At 43.0% G+C, this 23164-nt stretch overlaps 1 protein-coding gene across 2 annotated transcripts in view; it reads right to left on the bottom strand.

The window, feature by feature from the left end:
* Positions 1 to 18247, bottom strand: part of SAMD5 (sterile alpha motif domain containing 5) — a 352062-nt gene extending 333815 nt beyond the window's left edge. For both annotated transcript variants that reach the window (XM_036218394.1, XM_016143753.2), the window contains exon 1: positions 17527 to 18247. In XM_036218394.1, the coding sequence (XP_036074287.1) occupies positions 17527 to 17991 (465 nt within the window). In that variant the 5' untranslated portion in view covers positions 17992 to 18247. The remainder of the gene's footprint in view (positions 1 to 17526) is intronic.
* Between the last annotated feature and the right edge of the window lie 4917 nt (positions 18248 to 23164).

The following is a 23164-nucleotide window of genomic DNA, read 5'->3' as shown; positions in this document are numbered from 1 at the left end:
TTGCGCCTCTCTCAGAGGTAGCTGATCATCACCTGCATGCCTGCAACACAGAGGGGCTCTCTGCTCTGTTCCCAATCCTCCCCATGAGTATCTACTGGTAAAGAGTGGCAAGTAGATATAGATCTTCTCTAGGCCTGGGGTATCTGGGGATTAGAAAAGATCATGCTAGCCATTAAAGATTAACAAAAATTTCAGTTGTTTTCTTCATATCCACTTTGATGGCTGCTAACCCTCCCTCTCTGAGCCCTGCCAAAGACAAAACAATGATGTGTACCTTCTCTCCTTGGAATTTAGAACACCTGACTGCCTTTAGACCTAAGGTCTCTGACGGGATGAAGAAAGCAATGCTATCGTAGGTTATCTATCATTTTTCTCATGGTTAAAGCGGGAGCAATATTTTCTTGTGGATTTCTACAGCCCAAGTGAAGTCACAGCTCTAGAGTTTAACATTTAAAATAAGTTATTGATCCTATAGGACATTACAGTTTAACTAAATGCTGTCTCATTACTTTGAAATTTCTCTTTTCTTCCAACCAAATCAAGCCTCATATTCAGTTTGTGAGTCTATTTTCACACTCAAGTGATCCAAAGGTACCGTAGGTATATTCTATTTGAACAGCCATGATGTCCCAGATGGAATGTGGGCTCAGTAGGCACTGTCCAATATGTCAACTAATCCTTCCGAACAAGCCAATTCCCTCTTTCAGAATTAAAGCCTAGAATACAGCCTGTTTCTCTAAGTTTATCATTGCTACTCCTTGAATTTCAAATATTTTCTCTTAATTTTAATAACAAAAAAAGACCGTTCAAGTACATGAATCTAAGGAAAGGGGATATGTATTATGAATGACTATGTAGAATTTTTAGTAAACAAATACAGACATATATGTCCAAAACATGTATCTTTAAAGGTAATTTTTATTGGGAGACTATTCTTATTACAACAGTGGAGCTAAATACATGACTGAGATAGTAAGGAATCTTTCTTCCTGGAAATGCACATTTCTAAGAAAACAAGACTTATCACTTGGTAATCACAGTTTTGTTTTGTTTCTCATTTGATTGTTTGGGTTTTGAGACTAAATATAGGCCTACCCACTAGCTAACTCAGCTACCAAAATGACTTTCAAGTATTTTGGAGCCCCGCCCTCAAACACCATATGCCATTATGGATACTCAAAACCTTTGCTGGAGGCTATGAAAGCAACTCAAGTTAACTTTCAGCACTATTCCAAATAAGGAAGGGATAGTTTGATTAAATGTCTGGTTTTATTCTCCACTTTGTATAATAGGAAGAAAGTCTTGGATTTTAAGAACTTACCCTAAACTAAGGTACGGATTTAGCAAAAACACCAATATGGCAAAAACTCCTGCAAAGTTGAACCAAAGAGAGCCAGTACGTAACACAGTAGCAATTGTACATAGTTAACGATGCTAATCACTTCGTCAGTGGATGCTCAAGATTAACAGGACTTTTTGTCGCCGAATTGCTGTGATTTAATTTATATATGACTTTCCAGTCTCCTCTCAGGGGTTACTATTTACAATTAATGTATGTTGGAAAGAATGAAGGAATTCTCCTTGCTTTAAATCAAATATAAAATATGGATTCAATCTACTGTAACACCTTTAAAACTTATACTAATTAGTATGTACCCACTCCCAACCTCACATCTGTTTTTCACCAACTGAGAGACAACTGCCAAATCCCATAAAGCGGTGTTTTTAGATAGTATTGCACAGTGACAAGGACCATGGCCTCTGGGGTCAGCACCCCTGATTTCAAATGAAATTTGCTAATTGTATGACTTTGGATGACAAGTTACTTAAGCTCTTCAAGCCTCGTTGTCCTTATCTATTAAACAGGGGTGGTGAAAATAACATGTCCCTCAAAGGGCTGTTATGAGGACTGAATGAAATAATGTGATAAAGCACTCACTCTTAACAAAAAATAAACGGTATCACTATTATTATTCTCCATATTTCAAAGCTGTTTCCTTATATCTGAAGAGGCCACGAACAGCAGGAAGCTCATCATAACTTGTGCAAGTCTAACTAAAAAAAATAAATCTAGGAGAGAATGTAAAATAATATTTTAGTTTTCAAAACTCTGCAGGGAGGGCAAGGGAGGTGCTTCAAGGAAAAACTCCCCTCCAGCTGTGAACAAGAACAACTCCAAACAGATCTATAAGGAGTTTGTATATGCTTGAATTAAGAATAAGCCTAGCTATAATAATATTGAATGTCAACTCTAATTGAAGAAAATTTTTTTAAAAAGAAAGAGTCTAATTCTCACAATTAATGAGATCAAAGCACAATAAAAGTCTTTCAGAATACAGGTCGCGTTCACTGTTCTAGAAGCCACTGCCTTTGCAATTTGCCTGCTTTCCAAAGAACAGCATCTCTCCCCCTTCTCCCCACGCATCGCTTTTAATATAATTTAGCATGTGAATCCCAAAACAGCAATGTTGGGGTGATAAAAAAAATACATCACACTTCTTGTCAGGGAGCAAGACGAATATGGCTCAGCAGTTCAAGTATGTCACAGTGTTTTAAGAAATGATCATGAGAAGATCGGAAGATTCAATCCGCCACCATTTTCAAGGTAAGTATATCAATATAAGAAATCATATTAAGAGAGAAATACACTGGCCCAAACTGCTGTGCCAAGAAGTGGCAGTAAAAACTCTGATTTAAAATGACACGGCAATAAAACTCGAAGTTAATGTCACCAACCGAACTCCAACCCTCTACCACCTCTCCGTAATGAAGTAGATCTCAAAAGAGTAATTACTTTGCATACCCTCTGGCTCAACCCTAATCTATAATGGATGTAATATGCATATCCTGAAGTTCTTCCCCACTGTACAAGCCCAAGCAAGCCACAGAGAGGGTGGGTTTGTGTGATCCCATGTAGCAATTAATCCCATCCTTTCCTTAGATGCCTTATAAAAGACAATGACTAGAGCATGGATCTTGAATGCAATTAACAACTTATCAAATTATCGTCTTTTTCTTTCACATTTATGTGGAGTTACTTTTCAACTTAACTGAATCCTACAGGAAGCAAATCCCAAGAATTGCTCGGTGTTTTTTTTTTTTTTTTTAATGTAAAATATTTTCTCTTTATAAAGATTAATTATAGCTTTATTACTTCCTGGCCATGAAAATATCGCTGCTACTTAATGCAGTACAACTTTTGTCAATCAAGAGTTTCCCTGAGGAACACTTCATAATCCAGCAGTGCTCCATTCTTGTTGATACATGGTCACTTTAAAGTGGCTATATCTTTATTGCTTGATTGATGGCTAGCTGGGGAGCTTTGGGTGCTTCCATTTCTGCAAGTGGCTGAATTCAGCACCTGATATGGGTATTTTATCCAGACACACAGCATTCCTGTACCCCATCTTTAAAGCTTGCTTTGAAGACCTTATAAAAAAAGAAAAAAACATTCTATTTGACCTGTCATCAAACGTTTAAATGTAAACCAAGGATTTCTTATAATTATATTTCAAAAGAGTTTTTCAGTTTTATCTTGGTTATACATTGAGCTGTTTAACTATGCAAAGCCAAACAAATGAAAATGAATGCCACTTCGTTTTCTTTAACAAGGGTTTTCAATTTAACATGGCATCTGGCAAACAGCCGCCATTTATATTTTCCACTAAAAGGCCTGGGATGAGGAGGGGGCAGGAAGGGAGCACACTAGTTGACAGGGGAATGGGAGTAGGGGTTTGGGTAGGGGTCAGTGCGTGGAAGAATGGGAGGATGCTGTGGAGAGAGTAAAATCATCAGGGATTCACATTAAGCCCTCACTCCCTTCAGAGTCTCTGCCTTCCGGGTAAAAACCAAAGTATCTGCACAAACCAGATCACCAAACCGCTACTACACACAACTATGTGACTCTTACGTTTCGAGCGACAAGGATGCAGCGCTAGCTCCCACCTCTCCCTGCTGCCACTGCCTCCTGTGCTCGTCTAGATGAAGACCGCCGCTTCTAAAACGCTACCAGCAGGAAGTCGACTGTAATAATATCATGATAATAATTGTTGAAGAGGTTACCAAACTGAAGGTAAATGTCAGCGATTATTCATGAAAAAAAAGTGATATGTAATCTGTAAGAATGTCATGGTGATCTAGGAGTAAGATTACAAAATTCCTCCTCTCACTTAAAAAGACATCATTTCATTATTTACTTTACCTCGGCTATGTAAGAATGGTTTAATATTAGGAAATCTCTTTGTGTAACACATAATAGCATAAGGCCCAGTAAGGAAAACACTCAATTATTTTTAAGTAGCCAAAAAGATATTTAGTAGCATCAAATATCGATCCCCAATAAAAATGCCTACAAAATTAGGAAAACGAAGATGCTTTTTCTTAAACATCATTAAGAATATCTGAAGCTGAAAGCCAAAAACAGAATAACAAAATATTTGCAGCATTTTCATTAAAATTTGGAATAAGACAAGAACACATAATTATTATTATTATTTAACACTGCTACATAAATTCTAGCCAACAGAATAAGACCAAAAGACAGAAATAAAAGCTATAATTCTTATAAAGTAGATGATAAAATTATGTTGTGTATATGATTATGTGTCATTAGAGCTTCACCTATCATGCGCCAAAATAAATTTCACGTGGCTTAGAAAGTTGAATGTCGAAATGGAACAAACAAATTAATAGGAAATACAGGTGTATATTAACTGATTTTTGGACTAGAGAAAGAATTTATAAGGATAAAAGTAATAAAAATAGTGATTGACTATATTGATCTACTTTAAAAAAAGGAAAACCTAAAATGCAATGACAAATTAAGCAAAAGATTTCCAATGATTATACCAAGCAAAAAAAAAAAAAAAAATTACATGCTGTTGTTTATTATTATAAGAGCTTTTTGACATTATCAAAAGAACACTTCGCCTCTACAGAATGGCAAGGATGTGAACTAACAGTTTAAGATAAGATCTTCATATTGTGAATAACCTCACAATCATAAAGTTAAAATTAAATAACTTGTCCAAGTAAATGGTTAAAAGTATTTCAAACTCAATTCTATCTGAGACTGTACTCTCTATATCCCTTCAGTTTGGAGGAAATAACTACAATTATTGATAAGGTGAAATACGTAAGAGTTTTTAAATTTAGGACATCCAAAAAAATCCTATAAAATTCTAAGGTATATCATATTCGGGAAAAAAATCTGTGCAACTTCTACAGAATAATATTATTTTCCTTAACATATGAAGAGCTCTTGCTAAGCAACTGGAAGAAGTCTGAGACCACTAGAAAAAAATAGGCAAGCACTATGAACAGGCAATTTAATATATACCCGTATTTCCTATTAATTTAATTTAATTTGTTACATAATTATAAATATAAAAAGCCACAAGTATGAAATTATGGAAACTGGTAATCTAAGAAAATTAATTCAAAGAATGATGCAATCCTATTTTACAAACATGATATTTTTAAATAATAATAATAAAAACATGGGTAAGTTTTCAAGCTCATAAGTAAATGATTAAATTAATTATGGTACTGAAGTGAGAATGTTTTAGTGCTAATATCATTTTTTAAATGATATCTGCTGACAAAGAAATAGCTTTCCCTTACCCACAGTATAATACTATATTTGTGCATATGTACGAGACAAATATTCTTACACATAAATGGCTTTAAAGAAATATAATGTAGTGTTAGAAACTGTAATATAGAACTTTCAAATTTCTTCTTGATCTGCTTCAGTGTTCTCCAAATTTTCTCAGTTCAGTGTGTTTATTTTCAATCACAAATATTTCAAAATTTAATTATAAACATAATGATTTATTCACTGTTAATAAGAACACCTTAAAACTGTCAAGTTCTTTTAGAACTTATAAGGCAATTTCATAAACATACTACGACACTGTGAGATGGATACTGGCACTATTTTACAGAAGAAATACCTTCTCTTAAATTAAAGTGATCACATTTCTTTATGTCTTCCAAAGACAGGGCAAAGAACGGTTCACCCCAGTTGCAGGTAACTAAGGGGTCCTTAAAAACAAAACAAAACTTTAAATTATGAGCATGCCCTACAGACAACTCTTAAGAATGTCAGTAATAAAATACTCTTCCCTGAAAAAATATTTTGTTGGCCTAAATTCTAGTTGCCGCAGTTACCACTGAGTTTTGATGGTATGTGTATTTGCTTCAGATTAGCAACTTTGCATTATCTGTCCTCTGATAAAATCGTATTCAACATGGGAGTTAATTCAGAGAACTCCTAGTTACACAGTTAATACCAACCCATGGTTCAAACAGTCCTTTTCCAGAGTAAGTTTATAAAAGTTGTCATGTCTCTTCCATTGTACATACCTAAGTTAAATAACAGATTTACAAGAAACAATAATAGCACTACGATTTGACAAAATGAAGAAACTAAACTTGACTTATATCAATTCTATTATTCTTATGTAACCACTTAAAGTTTTGATTTGCGTTGAAAATTCAAAACAGTCAAGCAGACCTAAACGAAAGGTGTAATACTTTAGTTTGACTAAATGAAAATTTTATTTCATAGGTGAGATATTTTTACTAAATTTAAATAAATTTAAAATTAAAATGTATTCTTTAATTGTTAATTGCTTTAAAACTAAAAAAGAATCAAGAAAATGATTAGTGTGTATTATTCCATGACTATTACTTAAAATGACTTTGTCAAATAAAGGTGGAATAGTAAAAAATGTTATACTCTGGGTGTCAAATACAGTGGATATACCTCCGTTCTAATTATAAAGTTGTGGTATTTTCTAGGAAAGCATCTTAAATTTTAGAAGATCTGTTCATTATTATTTGATAAAGAATACATACCAATTATTTTCCTTATCTTCCTGACATGTTCTGAATTGAGTAGGTCTTATTTTGTTTATATTTATGACTTTGTGGAAACATAACAGTGAGGTTTCTGGAGCTCCTTAGACATTTATTGCAATTAGGAGCAGTAAGATAGAGTTGGCTATCTCCAATGACTCATCTTTTACTAGAACATAATATATGAGTCCATTTACTTTTCTAAAAGCTCATCCACTCTATGGGTTAGATTACCACATTGCAAAGTACTGCCCAACTTCCTGGATTTTGATGTCAACGGGTGCCAAGAGGATTTTCAGGATTGTTCTACCCTGGCTGCTCCATCTGCCATTCTTAAGTCTCCTTGGGAGTCTCCCAGAGAATTATGTTGCTAGTGTCTTGCAGTTGATTGAAATATTTTGCGTTCTTCAAGATGTCATTATGTTTGTCACAAACATTAATAGTAGTTCTCCTTTAAATCCTCTGGGCACCCCACTGTCATCAAAACCCATGAAGTCGGACACTACTTCGCAACGTGAATAATAAAACTCGATCTGACAGAAGATTCTGTAAGCAAACATTCTTTAAGAAGGCCTCTCTCTCACGGGCACAATTGATGCAAGAACCTCTCATGTGTTCATCTCCCTGAAAAACTTTTTTTTAGAATATTTTCTTGTTCTTGAAGTTTTTCCCTTACGTCACTTTAGGTATTTTCAGGCATGCTGAATCCACCAACTGGAAGCTCCTTTTTCTCCACTTCTCCCAACACGCTCCTCACCATATTTCTTATCAAAGAAAAAAATCTTAAAGTCAATTAGGTGCAGTAATAAAATCTCTTTAAGCTATTAGATGTCACTTAGACTCTCCGCAAGATAGGTTGTGTGTGTGACGCCTTTGGGCACAATCCACAGTTATTTGCCTTTAATCATTTTTATATTGACTGAAAACAAGGATTCCCTTCCTAGTTCCCCCAGGCTTCCCCAAGTCTGAATCAGTGGTTGATCCAAAGTAGCACTTTTTTCATAAAACTTAGAAAATAACTGATAAAGACTTTTCAACTCCAGTGCTAGTAGTAGTAGTAATAATAAGCCTCAGCTATAGCCAAGGACTCGATGCTGTTTCTAGCTCCACCTGTGCCATGACCTCGAGAAGCTATGACGGCCATGGTTCCTGGTGCACTTTGCGTCACCACAAGCAATATGGTTCCTAACACCTTAAGATACTCCTTATTTATTTCAAGGACCAGCCATGGTCAAGACCATGTCACCTGACTTACCTACTTCAAGAAGACTCATTTGAGAACCTATTTCTGGTAAACCAGAACCCAAGCACTTGCGTAATCCAAAAAAAAAAAAAAATGCACTTTTATTGAAACTCCTTTATCTCTTTCTTATTCTCTTCCTTTTCTTCTCTTTAATGGCCTCATTTGGACAACCACCTGAGAGCAGAGAACGCTCAGGAGGGCATTCTTAACAGAGCCGCTCCTGCCTTCAGCATCTTGTCTTCACTCCAGAGTGAGGAAGGCAGAATGAGTATGACTACGACTTCCTCAAAACCTGAGATGGCAATACGGGGAAGAGGACAAGCAAACGAAAAGCCAGAAAAACACCATGGGACTCCCCAAATTCGGATTACCCCATCAAGGGCTGAGGCTTACTTATATCTGGGCATGATTTACCTAACTCTTCTCTTTTATAGCCAAAAGCACCTTTACACTAATTAATTATATGAAGAGTCCACAACTAGTGCCTCGCTCTTTGCAAATACATGGGGAATTGCTTTTTTGTTTTGAAAAGGCTCGTTGAGGAATTTCCATATTTACAACATGGATACACACCAAGAGCATATTTTTAAGGGTGCAAAAGTAGGAAAAGGATTACAAATATCAAAAGATCTAAAACTGGTTTACGAATCACACCAGGAGAAAATAAACCTATTTTGTTGTTAGAGTCTGTTTTCTACTTCACATTTTACTGAATGCCATTACTCTTAATTGTCTGCTTTGATTCCAAATTACCCCGGGGAAAGATCCGCCTGGGCGGATGGAAGCCATGCCTCTGGCAAGGACGCTCTGAGGGTGTTCTGCAGGTGCTGGAGTTTTGGAAATGTCCGAGTAATGGCGATACTGTCACCTACACAGTGACTGTTTTGAAGATTACAACCTAACTTTGAATAAATTTTGAAATGTTTATATATTTTTTTAAAATCATTTTCACTATTGTATGCTCAGGAACATAGAAATAACTGGACAACATTCATACTAAAAAAAAAAAAAAAAAGTCTACCGACGACTTGTTACAAAACACCCCTAAATCAGGGATGAGACGTGGGACAATGGGTTCTTCTGCAACAGAGGACACGTGACCACTCACATAGAGGCTAAAGCGTCCCAGCATCCCAGCAAGCCTAGGTGTGGGGTAACAGGAGCCAACGTGCGGGAGGACTCACCAGGAGCCAGGCTAGTTCCCTGGCAGCGCCTTCATCCCAATGCCTGTTCATCTCCATCAGCAGCAATTTGCTTTCAGCGGGCGAAGCCAGCACCTTCACTGTCCTGCTTCGAAGATGTATCGACTCTCCAGCCTGAAGTCATAACTTAGTTCCCAGAGATCCTGATCACCCTTCCCTCCCACAAACGATCACACTGCTCCATTATGGCGATGACATTATGCAGCTTGGACCTGATGAGCAAAAAGGAGCAAACGCTCTACACTCATTGGTAAGACATCTGCACGTAGGAAGGTGGGAAATGCGGCAACACTTTAGGGGCCTTCCTTCCGCCTCGATGAAATTTCCAGGGGTCCCGCGGTGCAAGGCGTTCTGAGGTACCCTTTCCAGAGTGAGGGTAAGCTGTTGCCTCTGGCTCCTCCTACAAAACACAGACACAAGCCTAACGGGCTTCTTTGGATTTTAGAGTCAACACATTCCTCATTCGACGTGGCTCCTCCGGCCCATTTACCCGGGGACTCAAAAAGCCACTAGTTTTGAGCTGGGCCAAGAACAAGCGAAGTCTCTGAAACAGGTCCGGACTGCCATGGAAGCCACTCTGCCACGTGAGCTACGTAATCCAGTAGATCCAAATGGTGCTTGAAGCGGCAGTGGCAGATAGAGAGATGCTGTTTGGAGCCTTTGGTGGCCCCTATAGATAAATCACAGTGCAGACCCTTAGGATTTGGAAGCAAGACCCCACCAACACCTTCATTTTGGACTTCCAGCTTCCAGAACTCTGAGAGAATACATTTCTATTGTTTAAATATCCAGTTTGAGGTACTTCATTATGGCGGCCCTGGGAAACTGATACAAATTTTGTCCCAATAAGTTCATAAGAACTAGCTCATCTAGAGTCATCTACTTTTTATAAAGGAGTCAAAGGTGACCTAGCATGGACCAGAGCTAGGGCATGAACTCTGCAGTGGGTGCTGAACCTGTGCTCTGAACCACGACAGCACAGCGTGAGCAGAGAGAAATCGCATGATGCACAGCTCTCTCATGGGTGAACACCATGGCCACCATGACTCAGAGATTCCATACTGTCTCAGTCTAGGAGCTCACCATCATCTCGGTTCTCACCACATCGAGGGCAGGTGCGAAACATGAGAGGAGGAGGTGACTGCTTAGTGTTCGATTGGACGGCTGCCTACTATATCCGCTAATACCTAATGTTACATGAAACGTGATTGATTTTGTTAATGGCAGCCAGCCTCCTAGCGGGGCCTACACTTGCACAACCCTGAGATGAGCACCTCCTTGAATTATGCCTCACCCTCATCCTGGTCCTGCTGCAGAGATCTTTTTAAATGACCTGCAGGAGCAGCATTTTAATTCCCAGTTCTCCTTTGACAATACTTAGTGAACAAAGAAATTTTGATTTTAAATTGCATCGCTGATCATCTTTACTCAAGTTTTCACCAAAGTGGGTCTTTCGTTAACATTTGAAGTAAACCTCAGTGCAAAATTCGCCAACTCTTGGCATTTGCGGAAATAATATTAAATTGTATATGATACCACTACTACAAGTCAGGCACTGGGTTAGGTAGACGCTCACATACACATCCATTAAACTGTAAGCAGGGACCATGTCTGCCTGGTTCACTGCTGTAATCCTAGGGTCTGGCCATTGGAGGAAGTCATCGAAAGGATGTGATTGCCAGTTGACCCGAGAGATGGACTCAGGGAAAGGGTCCTGCTCCCTGTCTCCTGCTCCTGGAATGTATGTCCCACTCACTGTTCCCACACGGGGAGCTACTCCAAGGCTGCAGCCGTGAGAAAGTGATGTCTCGTTGAGATCATCAGAACCGTATATGTGACTAGACCCTGGTAAGACCTCCTTATAAGATTCTGGCAAGATCTACTTACTTGTGGCCAAAGACGAGCCTCATATATAAGTTCCACACTTATTAAAACTGCCACCTACCAATCTGGTGTGGTCTGCTTTTTTCTTCCCATCTCTCCTTGCCTGATGTGTACAGGGGCCAGCCTAAATTTCACCAGGGAACTCCCGAGAGTATGAACCAACACTGGCACAAGGCACATTCTCAATATCTGTTAGACAGATGGGTAGATGGATGGATGGGTGAATGGCGAGCTGGCTGAGGGTCCATACATATGGAAGCTCCACAGCAAGCAGACTACCAGGAGCACCAGGAAGGGGCTGGCCCTGCCACCCCGCATGCTCTTAGCTCCCTTCTCCCTTGCCCTGCTTTCGAATGTTCCAACCAGGGACTGAAAACAAAAAAGCCTGGAAGGACCTTTACTTGCCCAGGCTGAGGATACTTGAGGATGTGGATTTGAGTTGGGGAAGCTAAACTCTGCCAGCTTCCAGCGTATCTCCATGAAAGCAGAGGAATTCTTTGAGGAATTCAGAGAGGAATATTCATTGTCATTTCAGCTTCTGCCAGGGTTCAAGGCAAAACTCCAAGGAACAGAGCATATCTTTGCCAATCTCTTTCTTCTGTATCCTCCGCCCTGGCCCCAGGCGCTGAAGCCCTCAAGCCACCTCTGCCTCTCCGAATTCCTTCATCCTAGGCCATCTCTCTCAAACATCCATTAACAGCCCTGTTGCCATGAGAATCTTGCTACTTAATTAAATTCACACTGAGGTGTGAATGAAGCTAAACACTCCTATAGCATTATTAAATAAGATTATACTAACTCAAACATTTTTAATTGGTAATGTATGTTAAGAACATAGTTTTCAGGGGAATAAGTTGAGAAGCCTACCCCCACCCCCACCCACTATCCACCCTAGGGCTTGCATTCTAATTTTCCATGTCTGCTAGAAGGCAGAATGCCTTCACAGCCTTCATAGCGCTCCGGCATTCCTGACCCCCTTCGCAAGCATTGCCAGACTTCAAGGGACTTAAGAAAACATCATGCAGGGTTTGTACCCTGTGCATGGTGAAGGTACCTTTATATACAGGCAGTCATGAATAGTCTATAAACGCTACTGTGTCACAATTATATTTAGGCATTGCTATAAACGCAGATCATAATACCTAATACTGATACATTAACACAACCTTCTGGCTCAACCTCTAATCCCTCCTTCTCCTCCCCCACCCCCAACTAACAGGTATAAGATGATCGGACAGAGAAATGAAGGCACTTCAATGACACCCCCACCAAGTTCCCAGTCTCACCACCCTTCCTGTCCTCTCCACCCCCAGCGAGAAGGTACACCCCTCCTGATGGAACCAAACCCACTTTTCCTTTCCAGTGCTCCGGACACAACTCCCTCCCACCTCCCCTAGGACCTTGACCTCCTGGATCATCTCTTTCTGACTATATCTTCACTGTCTCCCTTTTTCTGGCCCCCTACCACCAACACTTACACATGCTCCAGTTTCTCTCATCCTTAAAAAAACTGCAAATCATAAAACTCTTCCCTTGACCCAAACTCTCCCTTCTTCCTCTGGCTATAGCCTAGTTCCATCTTCTCGATCCAACTTTGTTAAAAAGTTGCCTGGTTCACTGAGGAAATAAATATTATTCAGTGCTAGAAAGAAATGAGCTATCGAGCCATAAAAAGACATGAAGGAAACTTACATATATATTACTAAGTAAAAGAATCCAATCTGAAAAGGCAATATACTGTATGATTCCAACTATATAACATTCTGTAAAACTATGGAGACAGTAAAAAAGTCATTAGCTGCCGGGGCTGGGGGTGGGGTAGAGGGAGGTACGAATGAGCAGAGCAGAGATGATTTTTAGGACAGTGAAAATGCTCTGTAATGGTAATACATGTCATAATACATCCTTGCAACTCCATAGACTAGACAACACCAAGAGTGACCCCTAATGTAAACTATGGACTTTAAGTGATTATAATGCACTGATATAGGATGATCAATTACAGCAAATGTACCACTCTAGTGGGGAATGCCGATAACGGGGGTGGCTATGCACGTGTGGGGGCAGAGGTATACAGGAAATCTCTGCACCTGCCTCTCGATTTGCCATGAACCTAAAAATAAATAAATGAATGAATGAAATCTTACCAAAAAAGAAAACCATTGGTTGTGTCCCCTGTTTACACTTCCTGTCATCGGTCCCATCGCCTAAACCTGATATTTCAGAGGTCCCCAATGGCTTGACTGCTCCTACTTGACCGCTCCCTGACTTCCTGACCAGCCCCTCCTCCTTGCGGCCTCACTGCTTCCACTGGCTTCTAGAACACTCCTTCTTGCTCTTTTCCTCATTCACGCTCTGCTCAACCTTTTCAGCCTTCCTTGGAGCTGCTTCTTCCTCTGCTTATCCTGGAGTTCCTAAATCCTGGAATTCTCCAGGGTCTTGTCCTGGTTCCCCTGCCCCCTCCTTCTCCCTGGGCAGCTCACTCATATTCATGACTTCGATGTGCTGATGACTACCAAATCTAGGTTTCTGCCCCAGAACCTCTCCTCTACTCCGCTGCCAAATTTCCAACTGCCAACTAAACAACTATGTTTGTATATTCCACAGGCATCTGACGCTCAGTATGTTTAAACATAAAGGCAACGTCTTTCTCCCCAAATGTGCTCTTCTGGGTTCCCTATCGCTGGGAATGCCATCACAATCCCAAACCAGAAATCTAAATGTCTCCCTCAGTCACTATGCGGTCCAGCGGTCCAGGCCTCCTGTAAATCTCTTCTAACATTGCGAAAAACTCCTGATGGTTTACCCCGCCTCTGGTCAGGATCCATCAATAGCTTCCTTCTTGAGATACACTCCAAACTCCTAAATGTGACTAGCCACTGTCTGTCTGTTTCTCCATCTCTTGCCACTTCCTCCCAGCATTCTGTGCTCCAGCCACACTGAATTTCTTTAAATCCCTGTTGCCTCGCTACATGCGAAACTTCCTCCCTTTCTGGCCTTTTTTGCACACACCGTTCTCTCTGCCTACAATACCTTCCTAGGACCCTCCTCTTCTGCAGGCTAAAGCACCCCAACCATCAGTTCTCAGATCGAATGCCAGTTCTGGAAAGTCTGCCTTGACCACACCTCCCTTGTAAACTAGGTTTGATGCACCTGTCTTTGGCATCAGTTACTCTCCATCAAAGCAACTGTCACACATCATTATTATTGTTCACGTCATTCTAAGTCTTTCCAGCTAGACCCCAAGTTCCTCGAGGGCATGGCTTCTGCATGCATCCTGCCAACCACAGGAACCTGGGGCCTAGCAAAAGCCTTTGGTGGAGAGAGGCTTGGTAAAGTAATGCACTAATGTGTGCAAAGCTTTATCTAATCCCTGCCCTGTGAAAACACTATCTTACTCCACAAGGGTAAAAATCACAGCCGTCGGAGAAGCTAAACACAAGTCAGAAAAGACACGTGAGTCCCAGTGCTCTTTGCAAGCTCCTGGTTTTCCAAAGCGACAAACCTACTTTGGAAAAAAAGGAGGAACTTACTTTTAACTTACGTTTGAACTCACCCAAGAGTGGAAAGTAGCAATTGTTGATAAGATTTAGAGAATACAGCAATGCAGCAGAGCACCTACAACATTAAATGTTACCAAAGCAAATCCTACATCCTACAGTCCTCTCAGGTGATTGGTGGGAAAATTCCTCTACTTACTTTCCTCTGCAAAAGATTCACTATTCCTGCCTTGATCGCCCTCCATATAATCCAGTGTAAAGTCACCTAATATTCTCACAACATACCACACACACACACACACACACACAGGAATCAACAATGCAAATGACTATGAAGGAAAGGTGAGGCCAGCTCTAACAAGCAAAATTCTAAATGCACATAATGAACACTTTGCATTTTGATGCTGACGTAGTCAAGGAATCTGGAGAAATTATAACATGATCGCATTTTAAAGAAAAAGTCCTAACACTTTGCGAAGAAATAAGCTGCATCAGAAAACAAATTCTTAAATAATTTAAAATCCAAAACTTAGGAGACAACACACACTTAAGCATCAAATTTAGAATGACCAGCACAATCTTGCCTTACACACTTGTAATGCTCTGCCTGAAGTATATTAATTATATTTTGTTCTAATTCAGTGTGTTTTTCTTGTAAAAAAAATATAAACACAGAGTAATAATTTTTTTTTACAATTAAATTTGTTAGCTACATTTTTTTTTTGGCACATCGATGAAGGAGGTACAAAACCACTTCTGCCCCATTTTATTCTTTCGTGAGTTCTAGAATAATTAAGTATGTACCGGATGTGATTGGGGGTATATCTTTCTTAATAAACACCACTATGGAACTCACACTAATTATTGACATGGGAAGTAAATAGTATCACAACACAAGGTGAAACTTTCTTCTATAAATTGCACTCACCGAAATGCATTCACTCAAAATCAGGAGTCCACAGTCCAACATCAACGCCCACACATTTCATGTGCTTAGAAGCAATCTTCTTCCACTGAGGAATCCTTTCCGGCGTCTAAGTTTGACACCTAGGCTTGTCTTTTTCATGTGTTACTTCCCATACGCCACTCGCCCCTCCAGCCCCACCTCTGCCCTCTCAACCCCTTTACACAGCTCTTCCTGGTGACGCACCTTGTTCTCTGCCCGCCTTTCTGGCCAGCTCTTGACCTTACCAGGTGCCCAGGTACTCATTTTCTCAAGTAAGCCCATCCTACTTCCTGCAATGTAAAATCACAAAAGTCTGAACTTATTTGGCCTCCAGAAAGCTGCTGTCACACCCATGCATGGCCAAGTCCCTCTATCCACACTTGGGTACACCTCTAACTCTACCTGCCTGCGAAAATTGCGCTCTCCTTTCCATCCCCCTGCTTGAGGTGCACATTGGTAATACAGAGTGGGTAACCGGAACACGTGCTTAATTTAAGACAAACTGTCCTCTGGACCCGCCCTCTTTACATGGCTTTTATAAAACGAATATATATGCTCAAATAGGTTATCTGAATTGTCTGCCTTGCAAAATAACATATGGATAGTGTTAAAACCCTTTATTCCCACCCACCCTAGATACTCTCACATACTTTATACAGTTTTCGCTGAACCTCCTTAAATCCAGACATTACAACCTTTGCTGAAGAACACAGAGCAACGCCGAGTAGCCCACGCGAGAGCACACTGTTGGATGACCAGCATTTCCCTGGGAGGGTGCTGTGCTTATGATGCCCCTCCGGCGGCTGCATCTTCTCCATCATTTCCGCCTGGGCTTCTCTGCCTTGACTTTCCGTTTCCTGGGAAACTCCAGACAGGCTGCAGGATCACCTGTGCTGTCCCCTCCCTTTCAAGTCAGGACCCTCTACCTAGACAGCTGTAGAAACCTAAACTAGCCAGACTCAGCTGGAGACAGAACTCTTGCGTGAAATACGACTTTCTGCTACTTCATTATCCAATGCCCAAGTTCTCATTTCAGCTTTCCTCACGGAGGAGCAGCTGCCATAACTTTGGGCCCCTTTCCAGAGGCTCCCTGACCAGGGAAACCTGCACTGGCTACTGAAAATCTCACTTCCTTGCCCTGCGTCCTCCCCTTGCAAATGAAAGGCCACTGTCTTTCCAGCAGCCACAGCTGCACCTACTTAATCTCTTCAGGCTTAATACTAAACCAAATTGGTGACTCAGCACAGACCTCAGCAGCACGGCGGGAAGCAGCCTCGTTATGGCCATTCTTCCGCGCCTGTTACCTCCCTGTACTTAAGCAGAAGGAACTTATTCCAAGTTGACTAAAACGTGTTTTGTTAACTTTTCATGTCACTGGTTCACGTTTGAAAGTGTGCACCAGTGCTGGCATCTGACTTTATGGAATTGAGAACAATAAGGCATGATTTCTTTTTTATTTTTTTAAGTGTCAATTTGTCTTGTGAGTTTCTCGAAAAGGTAAGGAAAAGGAGAAAAGGGAAGGTCGGAAATAATGTAGATATTAACCATTCTTGTGGTCATCTCCAGACCCAAACACTCCCACAGAGGGTAACCAAGAACTGCCAGTTGCTTCTAGAGAAGCGCAATGAATCCAGTTCCTGACAGGTGCGCACCGCAGACCACGCAGAGACTGGGTCCTAGTTTAGAATTCACACCTGGAGCCGAGATCTTGTCTTACCAACCGCTGGTGACACCCGGAAGAAAGGAGTAAGGAGCGAATAGAGAAAGAACATAGACGAGAATCCCAAAAATCCAAAGCCTCTTTGCCTCCCCGTCGTCACCTGGCTGAAAGCACCCGGGCCGCGTCCCCTCCCGCCGCGTCCCCGCGCCACCCGGGCGGCGCCCGCTTACCTTGCGCGAGTACGGGGGCTTGCTCAGGTGGATGCCGTCGCGGACGAGCTTATCCCTGATCATGATCTTCAGCTTCAGCTTGGGGTAGCTCACCAGCTCCCTGCTGCGGGGGGCGGTTGTCTGGCTGCGGGGGTCCCCGTGAGTGCCCTTGGCCGGGCCGCCGCACGGCTCCCCCCGGCGGCCGGTGGAGAGGGCGATCGCGGGCGGCCCCGGTGGCGCTGGCAACGGCTGCGGCTCCAGGGTGAAGTAGAGGCCAGCGGCGGCGGCGTCCTGCTCCCGAAGCCGGCGCACGGCCTCCAGGATGCGGCGGCGGTGCGCGGGCGCCAGCACCCCGATGGCGTCTAGGTCCGGGTCCCCGATCTGCTTGCACACCTCCAGGTCGTCGTAGCCGTTATCCACGAAGGACTCCGCGTACTGCGGAAGCTGCAGAGTCTTCAGCCACTCGTAAACTATGTTGGTGCACATGGTGGGGCTGGAGCCTCTTGGGCGGACACCGTCCCAGCGCCCGAGCGGCACGGGCGGCACCAGTTCTTGGAACTTTTAATCCTCTCCTCCAAGGGGAAAGAGAAATGGCAGTAAAGTTTTCCTTTTAAAAGAAAGGAGACGGCCCGAGACAGAAAGCCATCAGAAGCCAGAGGAGGGAGAAGCGTAAAAGCGGCAAAGTGAATTCCCCAAGCAGCCTGGAGCTCGCAGGCACTGGCGGCAGCGAGAGCCGCTCCGCTCCGCGCCGCCCCTGGATGCGCCGCCGCCGCCGCGGGGAGGGGCGCGCGGCGGACGCGGGAGGGGGCGGAGGCGGGCGGGGCCCGGGCACACCCCTCAGGCCCGCGCGGGGTCAGCGGCGCGCGGGGCCGCCCCAGAGTTTCCCGAGCCGGGACGGTCCCGGCGCTGCGCGCTGCATCTCGGTTTCTGGCGGCCGCCGCCGGCGTCTGAACGCTCGCCCCACGCTGGGGAGGCGGCTCCTGCGCGCAGCCCCGCGGCCGCCCGGGAGCGCCTCGTCCTCGCGAGTGCGTGTCACCGTCGTCCTCCTAGTGCGGAGGGGGTGTCTTCTAAACTGCAAGTCTCCAGTGGCTGCTTGGATTGCTTTCCATATTTCTGTTTAACCCGATGCCTCTGGCCCGTGGAAATCTCTGCGCTCACTTCTTCCCGAGCCTCCCTGACTCCAACCTGCGCGCGCGCGGGCTGACCAAGGGCACGTCCCGCGCCCGCCCGACCTGGACAGGCGAGGCTGTGAGGTCACGTTTCCCTTCTCCTTCCCGCTCCGCGGTGGATACCCCTTCCTCTGCGCGCCGTCTTGCTGCTTCCGTAGACAGCCGATCAGTACCCTGAGCGGCGGCGCTTTGGCCCCGCGGGTGGGCACTACGCGGGGACCGCCCGCGTCCAGCCCGCGCTGCGCGCGGCCCCTCCTCACTGCAGCCGGGCACGCCGGGCGGCGGCAGTGGCTGATGCTTCTGCCTGCCTCTCCCTTGCTAGGCTCCTGGTCTGCGAAAGTTTGGGATGGGTTGGACTCTCCCCTCGGCGGGCATTCCATATGGCCCCCCACCCTACTTTCTGCAGGGTCCTCTCACACCCCGCTCCACTGTCCTTCCTCTGTGGTCCCCCCACCAAGCATCCTGCCCGAGCGCTCTGCCCCCGGCGGCACTTCCAGGCGCTCAGTCCTGGAGCCCGAGGAGCACATTTCTCCCCTCCCGCCCCGGGGTCGCGTGTCCGTGGATACCCCACCACCCAGCTCCTGTTGGAGGGGACTCTCGCACATGTCCGTCCGTGGCACTTTCTCTCTGGGGAATAACAAAAGCAACAGAGTTTTCCCATCGTGCCCAATGTCCAAGGGGGGACATGAGCGGCAGGTGGACCAGGCCGAATACCTCGCCTACATTTCCTCAAGTATCTGACCCCTTCTTGGGGCTAAAAGTGTTTGGGTCCAGATACTGGTCGGGGCAGGTTCCCTGTCTCCTCCCTTTTGTGAGAAGGGCCGTTCAACTTCACACCTGAGCTATGTCAGGACCGAACGGGACTTCTCCTGGAGGAGTGAGTCCCCGTGGGACCTAATCAGCCGCTAGCCGCGCCGGTGGAGGTGATTTCAGAGTCTTTTCCACACCTGCACTATTTGGCCTTAGGTGGGGGAGGTCCTTCTTTTTCTAAATCAGAAGAGCTTAACCCCTTTTGGAACACAGAACGCTTAAAGAATCCGATGACAGCTTTGGTCCTTTTGCCCAGGAAAACACTCGACATAGGCGCATCCAAAATATCCCCTACAGTTCCGGTGGGTGTGTGTGTGTGTGGCGTGGGGTGGGCGGGTGTGCCCGAGTTCCCAAGCCCCCGGACTCGCGGATCCCCAATAAAAACAGTTGCTAGGGAATACCTTTCAGAAGGATGGAGGAGCTGTGGGGCGACGTTTAGCCTCCCTTCTTCCAGCCCCCCGCTCCCCAGCCCCTCAGATTACCCCTTCCGAAACCCGAGCTAGCGTCAGGGATCTCTTAGGTTTTTTCTCCAGGGCGCTCGGAAGCTGGAAGCGCCCAGCCCTCTGCGCCCAGCCCTCTCCGCCCCGCGCTGCTCGCCGCCTCAGCCTCGCCAAAGCAGACTCACAGTGCCCCCTCGCGGTCGTGCGAGCCGATTTAAGGCGTTGTCCAAGTCCTCCCAAACTGTTTTCATTCCGCGCAAGAAAGTGAGCTTCCAAGCTTTACTTTAGTTCTCCACCTCCACCCCCTTAAACACACACACACACACACACACACACACACACACACACACACACACACACACACACACACACACACACTCTTTTGCTTTTGTATCCCAACGCTTTCATACTTTTTTTTTTTTACTAGGAAAACATTCCAGCAGCATGGATCATGCTGCTAGAAACAGAAGTTATAGCAGATATTTAGTTGGAGCTTACTATATGCCAGATGTCTATACATATATCTCTGTATATTTTTGACATGTATATTGCAGATGAAGAAATTGAGGCAGCGAGACTGTCATCCCTCCCACCTTTCCCCCCAAGATGTCCAGTTAGTAGAGCAAGGGTTAGAGATCTGGAAGAATAAATTTAGTGCTTCCCTTACAGATACGAACCTTCCGAGGCTCCAGCGTGTGCTGTGTAGCATGCAAGACAAACCGGTCTGGTTGTAAGAGTCAACTCCTTGTTTTTGTTTTGTTTTGGTTTTTGTTGTTTTGTTTTAAACTGGGAAACTTAAAGCTTCAGGTTTCATTATTGTTTTCTTTCCCAAGTTGTGTGAAAAGTCCAACGCTGCCACTTAGTGCTTTGCTTGCTTAGAAAGTCCTTTCCCCTGTGGGAGCTTAGACATTCACCTTGTCTCATTAATCCTCAGTAAAGACAGCAAGTATTTTTATTTCCATTTTATAATTAGTGAAACTGGTTTGGGGGAAGATGAATGACTTGCCCAAGGTCATACAGTAAATCAGGACAGAGACTAAAACAAACCTGCCGTGTCAAAGTGTCTCCCCAACAGGCGGCAGTGATTCTCCTTTATTTATGTGCAATGTCGCTATTCAATTAGGAAATAAAGCATCCTGATGCTCTCTTTGGACAGGAAGCCTTTTATGAATTCATCAGTTGTTAATCAGTCATGAAAAAAGCTTACTTACCACAACATCTAGAGAAAACCTGCTTTGAGAGACTTCAGCAGACTGAACCACGGAGATACTTTTCTCCAAATATCCCTCCTAATTCTCTGTCTCCTACACTTACTTGTTCAAACCTTCCGGCTTCTGTACTTCTACGGCGTGCCTTAGCATATCGAATCTTTTAATAGATTCAGTTTAGAGGCTACTAGGTATGATCTCCAGTGCAGAAGTTTTATAGCCTGAATGTGTCTCCATCCATGGCAAAAGTCCAAAGTAAAACCGGCAAGAACAACTGGCTAACGTTAAGATTTAGAACTAGAAGAGCTAGAAGGCCATTCAAGACCATCTCAAGGATCTGCATCGCATGGAGGAAGTCGAGGCTCAGGAAGATCAAATTACTTACCTTAGGTCACACAGCTAGCTCATGACAAAACTGGGACAAGAACTCAGATCTGTTTCCTTGTGTTTTTCACCACGCACTGCATTACCTCATTTTTGCTGTAAGTGCCTGGCTACTGTCAGACTCGTTCATGTACTCATCAAATGTTTATTAAGTAGGCACTTCAGTGCCAGGCACTGAAGCAAAAAGAGTTTTTCTTAATTGGAACTGGAGAAATTTCAGCATTTTAAATACGTAAAGAATAAACTGATTGTTTTATATATTAATTCATGAATTAGGAAGATTACAAAGGTGATATTTTCTTTTGTCTTTAATTAATTACCCAAATTCTGTGACCCATAACTAGCAAAATATGCAATTAGATTACATTTTACATCTAGATGAAAGTGTTCTTAAAAAGAAAAAAACAAAAACAAAAAACAGTCACTGCTATAGTCCTCCTAGGCATAGCCTCAGAACACAAATTAATTTACTCAACACACATTATCGAGTCCCTATAATATTACAAGTATTTTTTGAGTGGTATTACTTTATTAGAATTATTTCTTTTTAAAAAAATTTCAAAATTATCCTGGTGATTGATATGTTTGGGACAGTTTTTTGTTTTGTTTTTAGTTTTATTTGTTTATTTGTTACTCAAAGAGGACTTTCTTGCCTAATGAAAATCAACAGGAAAACTGGTTATGGAGAAAGTTTCTTTTTAGGAACTGTTTTAGAACTATTTTGTAATGGTAATAACTCTGGCAAAATGCCTGTTAATACAGCGTGATAAATTAATGATAATTATATTCAGGTTTTAAATCCTAAATATCAAAAGAATAGCTTTTCTACTTTGCTTGGATTCTGTAACTTGATTTAAAGAGAAGGAATGAACGATAATTTGTTTTGAAATTTTCTTTGTGCCGCATAAGGTTCGATACCATTTTATTTCGAAGATAAATGTTCGCACACAGGGTATATAAAAATTAAATTCCATTAACATCTATTAAACATCAGTCTCCAGAGTGTCTAGCCTTGTAAAAGTCAAAAATACAGAAAATTAACTTTAAGATGCAGAATACGTCTTGCTTCTGTTTCAACCGTGAGCTAAAAAGCATCCAGAAGGAATATATGCCATAGGGAGAAATGAGAATAATGGACTTGAGTGATGTAACAAGCAATCTGTTCTCCGGCGACCGGGAGTGAGGCGCTGGGTTGGCAACTTAATTGGGAGCAGGCTGGGTGGGGGCGTCTGTTCATATGTCTGAGCTGTGTGCATTCTACTCGTGTGTGACAACATGTATATAAAAGAAGGAGAGACAAGGAACAGTAGGGACTAGCAGCAGGATGCCGATAGATTGTTCGTCACTATGATAACAGGGCTTTCTTTCTCTAAGGAAGGAAAGAAGGGTAAAAAAAAAAAAAAGTGTTCAAAAAGTCAGAGACCTGGAGGTCACTGACAGAAAGAGTCGAGCAGGGGATAAACAGTGATAGAAAATAAAACGAGATCCATTTTTTAAGTAATTGTTATCTTCTTATCTCTGGTAACCCCCAAACATCGTATATTCTAAAATGTACACTTTAAAGAGGAGATATGGATTAGGTCAGTGTTTCCTAAGGTAAAAACGATAAGTGGAACATTTTCTTTAAAAAAAAAAAAAAATCTAAATC

This window comes from Rousettus aegyptiacus, unplaced genomic scaffold (assembly GCF_014176215.1).
Source record: "Rousettus aegyptiacus isolate mRouAeg1 unplaced genomic scaffold, mRouAeg1.p scaffold_m13_p_1, whole genome shotgun sequence".
Classification (NCBI taxonomy): domain Eukaryota; kingdom Metazoa; phylum Chordata; class Mammalia; order Chiroptera; family Pteropodidae; genus Rousettus; species Rousettus aegyptiacus.
This window is presented reverse-complemented; position numbering and strand designations above follow the sequence as displayed.